The 13,785-nt window shown below is 46.6% G+C and overlaps 1 protein-coding gene across 2 annotated transcripts; it reads left to right on the forward strand.

Moving 5' to 3' along the window:
- Positions 1 to 34: 34 nt before the first annotated feature.
- Positions 35 to 11,780, forward strand: MYCBPAP (MYCBP associated protein). Of its 2 annotated transcripts, none has more exons than XM_023938675.2 (19): positions 35 to 248; positions 937 to 1,067; positions 2,000 to 2,147; positions 2,249 to 2,352; positions 2,833 to 3,007; positions 3,332 to 3,447; positions 4,137 to 4,287; positions 4,465 to 4,580; positions 5,256 to 5,356; positions 5,973 to 6,084; positions 6,420 to 6,609; positions 7,127 to 7,314; positions 7,867 to 8,013; positions 8,188 to 8,469; positions 9,247 to 9,368; positions 10,095 to 10,207; positions 10,657 to 10,778; positions 10,933 to 11,148; positions 11,630 to 11,780. In XM_023938675.2, the coding sequence occupies exons 1-19, from the start codon at positions 203 to 205 to the stop codon at positions 11,693 to 11,695; spliced, it is 2,646 nt and encodes an 881-aa protein (XP_023794443.2). In that variant the 5' UTR covers positions 35 to 202; the 3' UTR covers positions 11,696 to 11,780. The 2 variants fall into 2 exon arrangements, with proteins under 2 accessions (XP_023794443.2, XP_023794444.2); XM_023938676.2 differs by having other exon boundaries at positions 40 to 248; positions 5,976 to 6,084.
- The last annotated feature ends 2,005 nt before the right edge of the window (positions 11,781 to 13,785 follow it).

The following is a 13,785-nucleotide window of genomic DNA, read 5'->3' on the forward strand; positions in this document are numbered from 1 at the left end:
TCCCCGCTGTCCCTGGCCATGTCGCAGCCGCAGGGCGCATGCGTGTGTGCAGGCGGCGCATGCGCACGGTGCGGCCCGCGCGGGGGAGCGGTGCCGCGGAGCGCCGGCAGGGGGCGCTGCCCGGGCCCGCTGGGTGCCCGCGCGTCCTGTCGTGACCCATCGCGACCGGCGGCGGGACCGGCCCCTCGGCGCTGCTCGGGACATGGCGGCGCGGCGGGGAACTCGGTCCCGGTGCCGCACTCCCCCTGGTACGGCCCGGAGCAGGGCGCGGCTGGGGCAGCGAGCGGCCGGGCCGGGCCAGGCCGAGCCTGAGGCCTCGAAGGGGCCGTGGTTGAAGAGGCCGGGACCAGCCCCTTCCCCAGCCAGTGACCTCCTGTCATTATTGTGATATTTGTTATTTTAAAGGAGCAAGTCCCAGCGGGAGGGGCGCGCAGGTTAAGGGGGAGCAGCCTCTGGTGGAGTCCCCTCAGCTTGGCCCGCAGGGGCCGGCGGAGCTGCCCCGCGCCCGGCTCTGTCCGGGGTTGGTATTGCAGAGCTCTTCCGACCCCGAACAGCTCCTGGAACCCAGTGCTTTGTTATCCGAGCCCTGCTGGGTGAGCGCAGGTTATCTGTGTGCTCGCAGCTGGAGCTGGACACTTCCCAGGAATGTGGTGTTCCACCTGCAGGCATCTGTATTTGTTTGCATTTACCCTACCCGTTGTCTCTCATCTAGGATAAAGTTCGAGACAGTTTACTCCTATTTTACCCACTTTGGTTTTTGGAGGTTCTCAGATGATGATTTTTTTTCAGTTACAAGAGATGTTGAATTTAATTGTTCTGTGCAACCTTAAAGAGAAGTAACCCCAAAACATAGTTCATCTGGAAATCATTAACTATCCTGACAGAAATATGGTGCTTCCTTGGGAGACTGAGAAAGTCTCTTCATCTGTTTTTTAGGCAGGAAGGAAAAGACTTTGGAACAGCCCTGTTCAACTACTGCAGAAGAGCCCGAGCCTGAGCCTGTTCCATATGTTCTGCAAGGAGAGGACATCCAGGCACTTGAAATTAAGGTGGAGGACCTGGAGAAAGTATGTATGAGTATTTTTACTGCTAGAAATAGCTGCCTTAACTGACGCTCTCCTTTTGTGTGTTTAACAGAGGGTGCTGCCCATTTACTAAAGCCAAAACTCACTCCTGCAGCTGAGTTCTCATGCCATTTTGTCTAGGGCTTTTTATCATGATAAAATGTCAGCTCATCAGGTTCAGTTGCTAAAAGTAAAGCATTACAGGTGCCTGTGCAGTCCTTTCAAATGGAAGGATAAGTCATCTGCCTCTTCAAAATTACATCTTTAGCTTTCTGATCTAATGAGATGTGTAAGTTGTTTAGTAGCTCTGTTGGCTTTCCTTCCAAAAAGCAGGTCACAGTGTGTGAGTGGAAGCATTTGAGTGTCACAGCAGCAGAAATCTCTTCTGGAAAGTGATTTAAAACTCTCCTTTCACGCCCCTGTTATATACCAAGATCCAGAGGAGTAAGACAGTAACTGAGTTGGTATCTGCACAGCTGTGTCGCTGTGCTGTCTGCACAAAGTGTCCTGTAGGGGAAGAATCACAGAAGATTTGGCTTAGAAAGGACCATAAAACTCATCTGTCTCCACCCTCCCCCTGTTGCCATGGCAGGAACACCTTCCGCTATTCTTGGTTGTTCTGATCCCCATCCAGCCTGCCCTTGGACACTTCCAGGGATGGGGCAGCCACAGCTTCTCTGGGCACTCTGTGCCAGGGCCTCACTACCCTCAGAGCGAAGAGTTTTTCCTAATAGATAGTCTAAATCTACTCTTCTACTTTGAATCCATTCCTTCCTCGTCCTGTTGTTACATGTCCATGTGAAAAGTCCCTATCCAGGACTCAAAGGACCCTGCTAGGAACTGATATGACTACTGTGCATATCCTAAAAGTATCAGATGGAATAAAGGTGAGTCACTGTGTACCTAACTGCACTGTGACTGTTTATTTCCTGAAGCTTCATGCTCCACGCCTTCCCCATGATGCTGGGAGAATTCCAGTTCAGAAGAATTACCTTGTCCGCAAATACCGACCCAAGGAGGTGGCACATCTCGTAGCACATCCTGTTCACCCCAAGGCACCCAGGGGACCACTGACTTTTCCTGGTAGGGTTCAACTTCACATCTTACTTCTGGGTTTTGTTTTTGCTAAGCCAAACTTTAGTGACCTGGCTCTGGGGTTGGGTATTTTTATATGTATGTTGTAGGACCAAGACAGTTTGATGATGGCTGTGAAGAGATCCTCCCTCATCACATTTTGGGAAGTCTCCAGGAGTTAAAGATGGAGGCCTTGGCCAGAAGAAACACTCAGGTTGGTTTGAAGAGTTAGGAAAATGCTGCTGCGTGGCGCTTTTCCAGAGGTGGAGTGTGGTGCCTGCAGTACCTTTCGATGCTTTCCAGCACCTATCAGGAGCAGGGCAGGCCTGAGGTGTGGTTTTCCCAGCCTCACACTCTCTGGGAGGGTTTGCCTTCAGAGAAACTGCACCAGCAGGTTTTGGAGTCCTCTGTGCAGGACCAGGTCATGGAGGGAACAATTACACAGGCTTCCTCTTCCCTCTGTGCCCTGCTGATGGCTTCAGGGAAGAGCTGGTGTTGCAGTAATGCCATTGCTGGAGCCTCATTACTCAGATAAATATTTCCTTTGTATCTCAGTGTGTCCCTACTCCCCTGGTTTCCTTCCTCTCAGTTTACTAATATAACAGTGCTGTTAATCTGAAGAATTTTTCTTCCCTCTCCCATTCCTGTTCTGGTGTGCATGGAGAGGTTCATTTAATGTTTAATCTCTCATCAGCTAGCAGATGCTATTAAGGTTCCTCATCCAGATGTTACTGCAGCAGCTTTAAAAGAGGAACATGGAGGAGAGAAGAAAGAAAAGGCACATCAGGCCAAGCTAGCAGAGCACAAAGCTTTCCAGAACTGGAACCATCATATGGCAATGAGGAAAAAGCAGGAGAAACACCTAGGAGGTGAGAAAAGCTAAGGAGGTCTCATTCTGTGAAATTCTGTGTGCAGGTGGAGAAGTTTGATGTCCCCACACCAAACCACAGCGGTCATTGCCCACCAGGTGTGGTCCTATTGCCATTGCAGTCTAACTCCGTGTTCTCAGAGCTTCCACACTGCTTATGTTGGTGGCTCTGGATGGGGTGGGAAGATGAGCTGGTGGCTCTGGTTGGGGAGGGGATAGTGGATTTAGCAGGGAACTGTGTGGGTGGGTTACAGGTAAACAGTAAGGGTAGCAAAGGGCGTGCCCAGAAGTGCAGCACCAATGGTGTGACATTTTTTATTTATAGAAATTCTTCACAAGCCAGAGAATGAATTGCTGATGAACATGTCAGACAATTATAGGCAAATTCAGGAAGAACGTGACCTCATTGACCGGAGTCTCCCTGCCCTATTTCCTGGAAAGGTGAGAGCCCCACTTCCTGTGTGTCCTGATTGTACTGTTCTTTTGAAACACTGTTCTGAGTAAGTCTCTGAAGTGCTGTCAGGAGATGTTTATCACTCTGAATTAATTTTGTTTCAATTGATTCACTCTGAATCCCTCAGCTTGGTATCTGAGCAGAGCTTTCAGGGACATGAAAAATAAAAACCTGAACTGTGCTATCCATACCATTCAGGGGAAAGTGGTGATGAGCAAGTGGCATTTCTTGAATGTCACCAAAGACTGTTGAGCCCTGGGAAGTGGCATGGGAACGTGTTGCAATTAATGTTCCAGTGGCAGAAAGATCTGATAGCTTCAGGCTTGGATTTTAGTGATTGCCACGGAGAAAAGGGCACAGGTAAGACAGGAGAGTTATAGGAATATTGTGTTAAAATCCTTTTTTCACATTTATAGCATTATCAAAGAATTTGCATTTGTGTGAGGCTTTGTTTTAATATCATTCTACCTTCACGTGCACTTGATAGAAGAAAGTTCTTTTGTCTTTGTCAGCAGCCTGATAGAAAATGTTGGCTTGCTCTGCAGAAAAGGGTAATCCATAGACTTTTAAAATGCTCATATAATCAGGATGAGACCTCTTCTTTTTAGCTTCATGTGCCTGTGAAAATAGCAGGTAGCTGCACAACTCTGTATCACTGAGCCTTGTTTCCCCCTAGGGATACCGAGTAGGAAGTGAGTTCTGGAGCCTTCCTGAGCAAATTGGGGATGAGCTCACTGGGCTGACTCTGACCCTGACTCGGACAGAACGTGGGCACCCAGAGCCATTCACTCATGTGGGGAAACCCCGAACTGTCCAGAGGGAAACAGGTAAGGTTTCCTGCAGAGAGGTGATTCCAAAGAAATGCAGCACAAGTGTGGAGGAGCAGCTCCTTCTTGTTAAGTCTCCTCCTTAAAACACTACAAGGCCAAAGTTTGGCAGAGAATGAAATTTGATTAGGCTTGTGGGTGTGTTGAGAGTGAGCTCTTGTATGGGTATTTCCACAGGTCTGAAGCCTCCAAAGAAGATTCCTTGCCACCTAAACTGGGATAAGAGTCTTTTCCTGAAACATCGACGGCAGGAGCTAAAATCTCTCCTAGAGGAGCTGGGCTTTTTTAAGCCGGTAAGACCAGAGGAACAGGGAAATTCTTAGTGTCTCTTGTCAGGTGCTGTAGAGTAACAAAATTGTCTAAAGAGGATCTGGAAAAAGCATTAGGAAACTAAAACTTTGTTCCACAGTGCTTTTCCTGGAAGTTCCCCCATTTCCAAAGGGCCACACCTATGAAGGAGTTGTCTGACCTCCTGAAGTGTTGGATAGAGTCGTCTGGGAGCCTCAGAATAGGACCCCTAACCAGCAGCATGCAGCTTCCAGGACCTAGGAAAAACTTGCTGAGTACTGTTGCAGGACTTTGATTTAGTGCCATGGGGCAGAGGGTAGAGATTTTTACCCATGTGGAAGACACACAGAAATAATCTCCTGAAGGCAGGTGGCCCCTCCTCCTACAAACAGAGCAAACTTCACTTTCTTATATTTGAAACCTCTCTGAGGGTGAGAAATATGTGAAGGACATTTTCTCTGTGCATCATTGCTCGTTGGGAATGCAGTCATCTTGGACTCCTGGGAATCTCAGAATTGGTTCTTTCCCATGTCCCTTGAGCATTCTTTGGATACCTCTAAAAACCATTGTAGGAGCAAGATACCACAACTTTACTTGATGAGTTGGTGCATTTGTTTGATGTTTTAATGTTCTTTGATATAAAAGAACAAGTGTGAATTGGTCATTCTGTGTATGTCCAGGATCTGGAAGGACTGGAGGTGATTGGGAAAGGGCAGCCTTTCACATCTGTCTCAGCTGAGGCTTTTCGAGATGCCACCATTTCTGAAGAGATTGAGACCCTGTAAGTTTTACTTTGTGGCAAAATAAAGAATTTTGGGTGTGCACCATTTGAGGATATCCTTAGCTGTTATGAATGGAGACAAGTCTCCACTGGGACATAATAAAAGGCATATTCTTAAATTATTATCACCATATTTAGGAGCCTTTGTCCCTTGGGGCTTTGTGTCTAAGGAGCAAGAATCAGAGAAAAGTTTTGTTGAAGCTCTTCCTCCAGTTTTCATTCTGTGTGTCTTCAGAGCTGACATCAGGCAGGGTGGGATTCTACTCTCAATTATCTCCATTTGATTGTCTTTTTCTAGCCTTCCATCATTAATTTCCTGGTTTTCCCTGTTCTGTCTATCTGTAACAGACACAACCTGAGGGCCTCTTGTTCTTTTTCACTCATGTACTTCAGGCAGGTCTCATTCTTTTATATTCTGGCTGTCCTGTCCTCCTTGTCAGTGACATGTAGCTAGATGGGTTCACCACATCTGCAGGGTTCTGTCCCTAAAGAGATTGCTGTGTGATAAAACATTAAATGGGATTATTTCTTTTAGGGTCTTGTAGATCACCTCTGGTTCTCCCCTCTCTGGAAGTGAATTTCACTCCATGAAAATGCTGGCTTTTGTTTTCTTTAGCAGTGATCCCTTAGGTGACTCCTTCATTGTGGTTCCAGAAGCTGAAAAGGTTCCATCTTTAGTTTTCTGTGGCCAGCCTGCTCGTTGGATCAAGGGCGTCACTGCTTGCAGGGTAATTGTGAGATTTTAATTGTTTAGTCAAGCTAAGCCTACTTGAGTTCCCAAGGCAGTTGTGCAGTAAGTGTCACTCCAAGGCCTCACAATGGGGGCTTATTCTGAACATAATAGAGTATCCCTGTGTTTGCTCCAGAGAGATCTAGGAACAGAAGCTCTGGTTGTGGTGTGAGGTTCAGATTCCCAGGCTTTCTCTGTATAATGGCCACTTCTCTGGACCTGCCTTACAAGTTCTCCTAGCAAGGCTCAACCCCTTTTTTGAGCTATGACTTCATGCAGAATAATTCCTGCCAGACAGAGTAGAAATTGTTATCTTTTCCCTCTTCCTTGTAGAAGGAAATTGGCATTGCTGCCCGGCTCACCTTTGAGACTCTGGCTAGTGAGAAGGCTGAAAGCTTCCTGACAGTGACCAATGATGGCAGAGCTGCCATTTGGTACAACTGGATGAGGCTCCCCCAGCAGATCCCCTCCAGAGGAACCAAGGGGAGGAGGATGCCCTATTTTTACTTCGATACCAGACCAGGTATGAGACCTGCTGGTCTCCAAGACCTTTTTACCTCAAGCAGAGAGCAGGAATTTGGGAGTTACCTGGGATGTGGAGTCTGACTAATGGCAGAGAACTGCTGGGTGATTTCTCCTGAGGAAAACACCCTGGGTGTCAGAGCTGACTCACCCCAAAAGAGCTGTGCAAGGCAGATCACTCTCCTGGAACTTAAAGGAAAGGAGGTTGCTTCTGCTCTGAGTGTAAATGGGTGAAATATTGAGCAGTGAATAATTTTCTAATGGCAAACAGGGCATAATCTTCTGGAGGAAAACCAGCTTGCTGTAGAAGGAGAGTGCAATGGGAATAACACCAGTTCAGGAACACAGGGAGTGAGAGTAAATCTGGAAGGAGAACAATAGCTGGATGAAGTGTGATAACCAGCTAAATTATGGGGAAAGTCTCGTAGAGAGATAAGGACACTTGGGGTGGTGTTGGAAAAGTGTCAGGCTAACCAGGTGGCTTCTTGCAGACCAATGCATTTTCTCTTTTACTTCAGGTGTAATTTTGCCTGGAGAAACTCGGAGGTTTTCCTTTATTTTCAAGTCAGAGAGAGCAGGCATTTTCAGTGAGCCCTGGGAATTTAGGACACATCCTCTGTTATTAGGAGGAGCTCTGCTTCAGGTGACCCTTTGGGGAATTGCTGTGTATGAGGATAAATTGGCTGACTTCAGAGAGAAACTGGAGGTAACAAAGCATGTAGCTGGGTAACTGAGCTTTGAACTTTATATGAAAATAGAGGATAAGGGTAGGAGTGGACAACATGGTATTTTTATTGTTGTGCAATTACTGTTGAGAGTGAGATTTACAGAATGTCTGCACATACTTGAGCAGGTTTGCCAAATAACATGAGGAAATCTTCATTCTATTGTAATGTTGTTACTAAAGACATGACTGTGTCTCCTGAAGTGTTCACACTGGTCCTTTAAAGAATGAAATTTCTGTTGGTAATTAATTTCATTAGCTACTTAGTAGGAAGGGGATTGACTGCTGTACACTATGATAGCAGTTAAGGTATAAATTGAAAATTACACTATGCTTTGAAAAGTATAGTTTGGGGGGAGGATTTGTAGAATTTATTTGAAAAACTGTTGGAAGTATTGCTGTGCTGTGTATTTGCAGTTGTTCATGTCCTTGTAACTCTATATAATGAGTAGTGTGGTTACAGGTAGGACTGAATTTGTGTGTTTGCATATGCAATGGAGACTCACACAAGTTGTTCTTGTTGTGCTGCCTCAGAGTGAGCTGGCTGCTCGAGAAGGTGCTGCTATAGTGAAAGACAGCCTGAATGAACTTCTTGACCAAATTCAGACACCCGAGCGCACCCCATCTCCTGTGGATGCCTGTGTCACAGAGGAAGAGCTGTTCCACAGGAAAAATCCCCAGGTGATGTTTGCTGTTGGATGGACTGCACAACTGAAATAAGTGGGGAGGGCAGACCCATGGGGCTGCTGAATCCCTGGGGTTCTGAATCTGGCAGAGTCTGCCATGGAGGCTTTAACAGTTGGGTTTGAAGAGGGAAGGTGCAGCTCATGTTTACCTTTCCCCCCCTTATTACAGTTGCATTATCAGCATCAAGTGATAAAGCAGCTGCATAAACTATGGAGACAGCACCTGGCTGTTCCTTCAGGCTTGGAGAATGAAGTGCCCTTGGACCAGAGGAGCGCTGCAGAGGACATGGAGTACCAAGAGAGCACCTCAGAGCCTCCCTCTGCCCAGAGCAGCACCACTGAGCTCACACGTGGGAAGTACACATCAGAGGAGGCTCCAAGGGAAAAGAGCATTGAGGAGGATGAAGCAGGTCCTTCAGGATGGAACCTTTCCCTCGAGGACTTTAAACAGGTGGTCACCTCTGTTCCCACAAGCTGATGGTGTGTTAATTCCCCTACAAACAGCCCTGCCTGCCCCAGTGTGAGCCCACCTAAAGGGCTGCTGCCAGTATGCTGAGAAATTTATGATGTGTGTTGGCTCTGCTGGCCACACCCTCAGGGCCCTTGTAAAGAGATTCCCAAGAGAGATTCTGTGGGCTGTTTTGTGAAGAAGAAAAGAGAGCCACACAATATAATAGATATTTTAAGCTCTTCCCCTGTTAGGTTTCTGTCATCCCAGGACTGAATGTGGAGGGGCAGGCTGGGCTTACAGCCTCCTGTGGCTCCCCCAAGGGGTCTTCTTGGAGAGTCCTTCCTATTCATCAGAGAACTAAGGGGGCACTCACGACAGGCTGTGGATAAAGTACAGACCTCCCTAGATTAAAGCAAGAGTGCTTTGGATTCGGTCCCTGCTTTTTCTGTTGTGCTGTCTTGGAAATCTCCGTGTTTTTATAGCTAAGCTTTACAAGGGAGGCTTCTAGCTTGACAGAATCCCTGTTTCCCAGCACACCTGAAGTTACAAAGGGGATTAATACCAGTTTGATGGGGGAATCTTGGATTGTTCCACAGATCTTGGGAACCTTGGCCATATCCTAGTTGTGTAGGAAGCCCCATCTGGGTGTGTAAGTGCCCAGTGCAGGCTGGTTTCAGACAGGTGCCCAGGAAGACAGCTGTGGGCTGCTCCACTGAGCTCAGGGGCTGGGAATAAAGACAAAAGTGCTGCACAGCCCTTGTGTGTTTTCTCTCACAGGCTATAATGTCAATCCCCGAGGAGGAGCAGCGGGAAGAAGCACTGACCCAGCTCAATAAGGCAGCTCTGGAGCTGTGTGTTGAACAGAGGCCAACTCAGTCAGACCTTCTGTATCCACTCTGGTGCGTTACCTTTGCAAGGAAGAGCTTGTGAAAACATTCTGTGATCAACAGCGTCAGCAAGCTCTGTTACGAGTGTTGTGAGTCAGAGTGCACATAATTATACGAGTTCTAGAAGTCATCTTTACACTCTGATTTTTTTAATAGCTTAATTGTAGCAGTTCTCTAGGACCCAAATGCCTTTTTTTTTTTTTCTGTAGATAAGTTTAGAATATTAAATGCATGTAGTTTTGGAGAGTGTACAAGATTATTTCTGGCAAGATTATTCCAGTCTGTATTTATGAAACCTTTGGGTATTATCTGTACCCTTTTACTCAGATAACTGTCTCCTTCCTCATACAGTCTCTCTGTTCTTTGCTCAGGCTTTCAGACTGTAAACACATCAACAGCTTTGAGTTGCTTCTAAATTAGAAGGATGCAGGTTCCTCTTGGGAAACACAGAGCAGGTTGATTTACCAATGTGTGTCATGTTGAAGAGCAGACCTAGTTTCACAGTAATATTTATGGGTTCCTGGGAGCCTGTTGATTTGCAAACCATTGAGATCTTGGAGGGATCTAACATGAGGAAAGCAATTTAGCACCCCCCTGCACAGATATTTAGACAGTGGGTGCTATTCTGTTGGTTTAATTGCACAGGGCAGCTGTCAGGTGCCTTCACTTCTGGGCACAGGGTCAAACAAGGTGGCAGTTGCTGCACTGTCTCCCTCCTGATCCTGAGCATTTTCTCAGCCTCCAGCTGTGGCGTGGAGCAATTGATGACCTGGTGAGTCACTCTCTGAGGCTGAGATCCCTGCTTGGTTTGATTAAGGACACCTATGTAGAAGCTGTTCCAGAGGAAACAGGTAAATGGTAGTTTTAGCACAGCAACTGCTCTCTGTTGGAAATAAAAAAAACATGATGAATTTGAACTGAAATATCAATTTCAATATGTCTCCCTGAGGAAAAAGCATCTGGAAAAAACCCAGCAGATTGTGTGACAGTACTAATTGGGGTCTGTGGTTTAGCATCAGTAAAAAAAAAAAAAATCACCCACAAAAAAGACCTGTTAATTTAGCTAGGTCTAGCCATGGTTTTCACACAGACTGACCCAGCAGACACTGTCTCAATGAGACCTCTTCATTCCTTGTTTAAAAAAAGAACTCTTCAAGGTAGTGTTTTTCAGTGCAGTACATCTCAGATTAATAAAAAGAGGAAAATATACTGCAAAAGTATTCCCACTGTGCTAGTGCAGTGGGCTGGACTTTCTGGATGTGTGGAGGCTTTTGGTTAATTGAAATCCTTTCTTTTGTAGAGGAAGTAAAGCAAGGAGGAGCAAATAAAGGAGGAAAGGAAGACAAAATAATTACTAAGAAAGAAGAGAAAAAGGATAAAGAAGGCAAGAAAAGCAGAGGGACATCAGGGAAAGAGAAAGTGGTAGGTGTTGGGATGCTTGGTGAGCCCTGATAGTGTGATCCATCCTGAGTTTGAGCTGATTTCCAACCCAGTGAAAGATGTGCTGCTGCTGGGAGATGCACCTTGAGCAGTGTCCTGACCTAGGTCCCTTTTCTCTTGGTCTGTCCCTGATTAGGATCATTCAGGCAGCAGAAAGCTGAAAGCAAAAGATGAGAAGCAAGGATCTTCCATTTCAGTGCAGGACATGAAAGGTGGGGCAGAGTCCATCAAAGGAAGAGATGAGAAGCAAACGGTGAAAGAGGGAGCTGAAAACACAGATGGGGCAGAACCTGCTCAGGAGCAGGCAGACTCTATTGCACTTGAAACATACCAGGAAAAGCTCTATATTGAAGTGAGTCTGACCAAAGCTGGTATCATTGTCTTGGTTTTGTTCTTTTCTTGTAAGGCACACTGAGGCTCAGGGGGAGAGGCAGGAATTTTGTTAAACTCAGAAAACTGGCAGACATATGTCCCTTGTGCTGCAGCAAGGTAAGTGTGAAATCCAAATTAATTTGTTTCAGCCTAGAATCTGCTAGCAGAAATCCAGCCATTATCCAGCCACAGGCGGGACTTCTATCTGGGATGCCTTTAGCATTGCTTGCAGACTCTGGAGGGATCAGCTGAATTAATTGTACCTCAGATAATGTTAAACACACTTCATAGCCAGGGAAGTTACTACTAGAGCTCTGTTAGCAGCAGGCTGCCACTTCTGTGTGGTTGTGTGTGTGCACATATGAAAATGTACCTCAAATGTACCTCAAACCATTTCTGTCAGTCTCAGCCTCAGGATTTCTTCATGTGTTTTCACTGCATTCTTCTCTGAATTTCTGTAGGTTTACAGGCTGCTGGATTCAATGGTGAGTGAAATGGTATCTTTATTTGAGGATGTAAAGCAGTAACATGCTCTGAAGTGGAAGTGAAGCCCTCTGTATGTAGAAATAGACTTGCTTTTAAAAAAATGAAATAAATAACCATGTTTACACAGATTGAGTGGAGATTCTTCTTTCTGAAGTGATTCAGTGATTACAAATACTGGGCTGTCTTTTTTCTGACACACTGTGATGTGAGAATACTGCTAGGTCATCTATTACTGCTACAGATGATGCTTGCCAAGAAGAGACAAGGCAAGAAGCATCACCACCTCAGAAAACGTTAAGACTGGAAAATACTGGTATTTCTGCTGGAGGAGAATTTAGAAGTGCCAGTTACCATGAGGTATGTTCTTGGTGTCTTGATTGTGCTTGGCTAGCAGGTGAGTGAGCAGGGTGTTCTGTACTCATGAATACTGGTACCAGGAGAGCAGACAAATCCATCCTGGTTTTTATCATATTTTTGGCAGCTTGTCCAATCTCCCCTTGGGACTTGCTGATGGGATGCTTCTCTGAGGCATTCTGGATCCCACTAAAAACACTGTCCCAAGGGGTGTTGCCACCTTGCCTGGTTTTGCACTCAAAATTTTCCTTCTTGTGCTGATCTCTTTCCATTGAGCTCCAGGTACCCATGCCCCATTCTGAGCCAGGTGTTAGATGCTTCCTTCCAAGACTAATCACTCTTAAATGAGAGAAATTTGTGCTCTAAAAGTTGTGAGCCATGGTAAGGCCTCGTGTCAGAGACACCCCTCCAGTCCATCCATCTGCTTGTGTGTCTGGGCTCTTCACCATTTTCCTTCTGTGTTCATCACTGCTGGAATGGGGCTTTTTGTGGAGGCATCCCAGACCTGAGTTTGGCACATTGGACTTTACTTGGAGCAGGTTCCCGAGGCAGAGTGAGCTCTGTGTGGGGTCTGTCTTGGCCTGATGTCAGTAAGTGTCACCTTCCTGGTAAAAGCAGCTGGACAGCATTCCCCAGAAAGGCTTTGGCCCTGTAGAGCAATGACATCAGTGCAGATCATTAATTGGGGATGGTGATCCCACTGGAGCTCTTAGGCAGCAGATGCCTACCCATGCTGAGCATCACTCAGCCATGAGTTCAGTGGCTCCAGGTGTGTCCCTTGGGCACGTGGCCCTGTCCCTGGGCTGGCACACGGCTTGGAGCTGCACCTCTAGTGTGAAATGACTGCTTCTTCTGCTGAATTGGTGTCCTCTGCTTCCTCATTTTAACTCCTGTGCTGTCCCTGGGGAGAGTATCTATTCCTCCCCTTGGCTCCCAGCAGCACCATGGTAAAGCACAGCTTGTTTTTCTCACTGGCCAGGTGAGGCTCCTCATCTTTTGAGATGTTTTCTCTTTGTGGGGTGTGGGGAAGCATTTTGGCTTCTATAGCAGCAGGAGCCTCCTCTGGCTTAGCGGGCACAGACCCACAAAGGGAATGTCTCTGCTCAGCATTCCTGGAGTGAGAATTTCAGCAACATTTTGAGAATTGGGAGGAAAAAGGCCTGAAGTTGGGGTGTGTCTCACAGGCTCTGACAATAGCTCCTGCCTCCCTGGAGATGATTATCAGCTTGTGAATCTGCCCAACTCAAACTGCTCAAGCCATCTGTTTCTAGGAGAGAGTCTGCACAGTTGAGAGGCAGGAATCCTTTCATTTGGTAGCTTTACCTTAAAGGATGGCAAAGCCCATCCATGTCTCCATGGATCCATATCTTCAGTCCAGCCTATTGAAACCAGGCTCCATGTGTTCATCTACCCACAGGAAAATCTGTTAATACAACACTGGGTAGATGAAAGTTTTACATCAGTCACGTACAGTGGAAGAATGTCCTGTGCTGGCATCTTTCCTTCCCAGGGAGGAGTCTGGTGGCAGAGGGCAGGTGGGTGGCATAGGAGTTCTGCAAAGGAGAACAAACCTGTGAATAGTCTAATTTTTTGTCATAATTTTTTGTCATAAGTATTGCCAGTGCCTCTTCCAGCCTTGGACAAGAGTGTCCTCAGGGGGCAAGGTACAAGGAGCATGCAGGAAGGGATATGCTGGGCCAGCAACTATGATACTCTGCTGTCTGGCTGCTGCAGCTTTTTGTGAGCCAGCTGCTTTTTTTTTTCCCCTTTTTTTTTT

This window comes from Cyanistes caeruleus, chromosome 19, assembly GCF_971803275.1.
Source record: "Cyanistes caeruleus chromosome 19, bCyaCae1.hap1.1, whole genome shotgun sequence".
In the NCBI taxonomy this organism is placed as follows: domain Eukaryota; kingdom Metazoa; phylum Chordata; class Aves; order Passeriformes; family Paridae; genus Cyanistes; species Cyanistes caeruleus.

What these genes read in the sequence shown, in the direction of transcription:
- MYCBPAP (XM_023938675.2), top strand. Translation starts at nt 203, where the DNA reads ATGGCGGCGCGGCGGGGAACTCGGTCCCGGTGCCGCACTCCCCCTG. An exon ending in GCAGGAGAAACACCTAGGAG is followed by an intron (nt 3,008 to 3,331) that starts GTGAGAAAAGCT and finishes TTTTATTTATAG; the next exon opens with AAATTCTTCACAAGCCAGAG. An exon ending in GACCTTCTGTATCCACTCTG is followed by an intron (nt 9,369 to 10,094) that starts GTGCGTTACCTT and finishes GCATTTTCTCAG; the next exon opens with CCTCCAGCTGTGGCGTGGAG.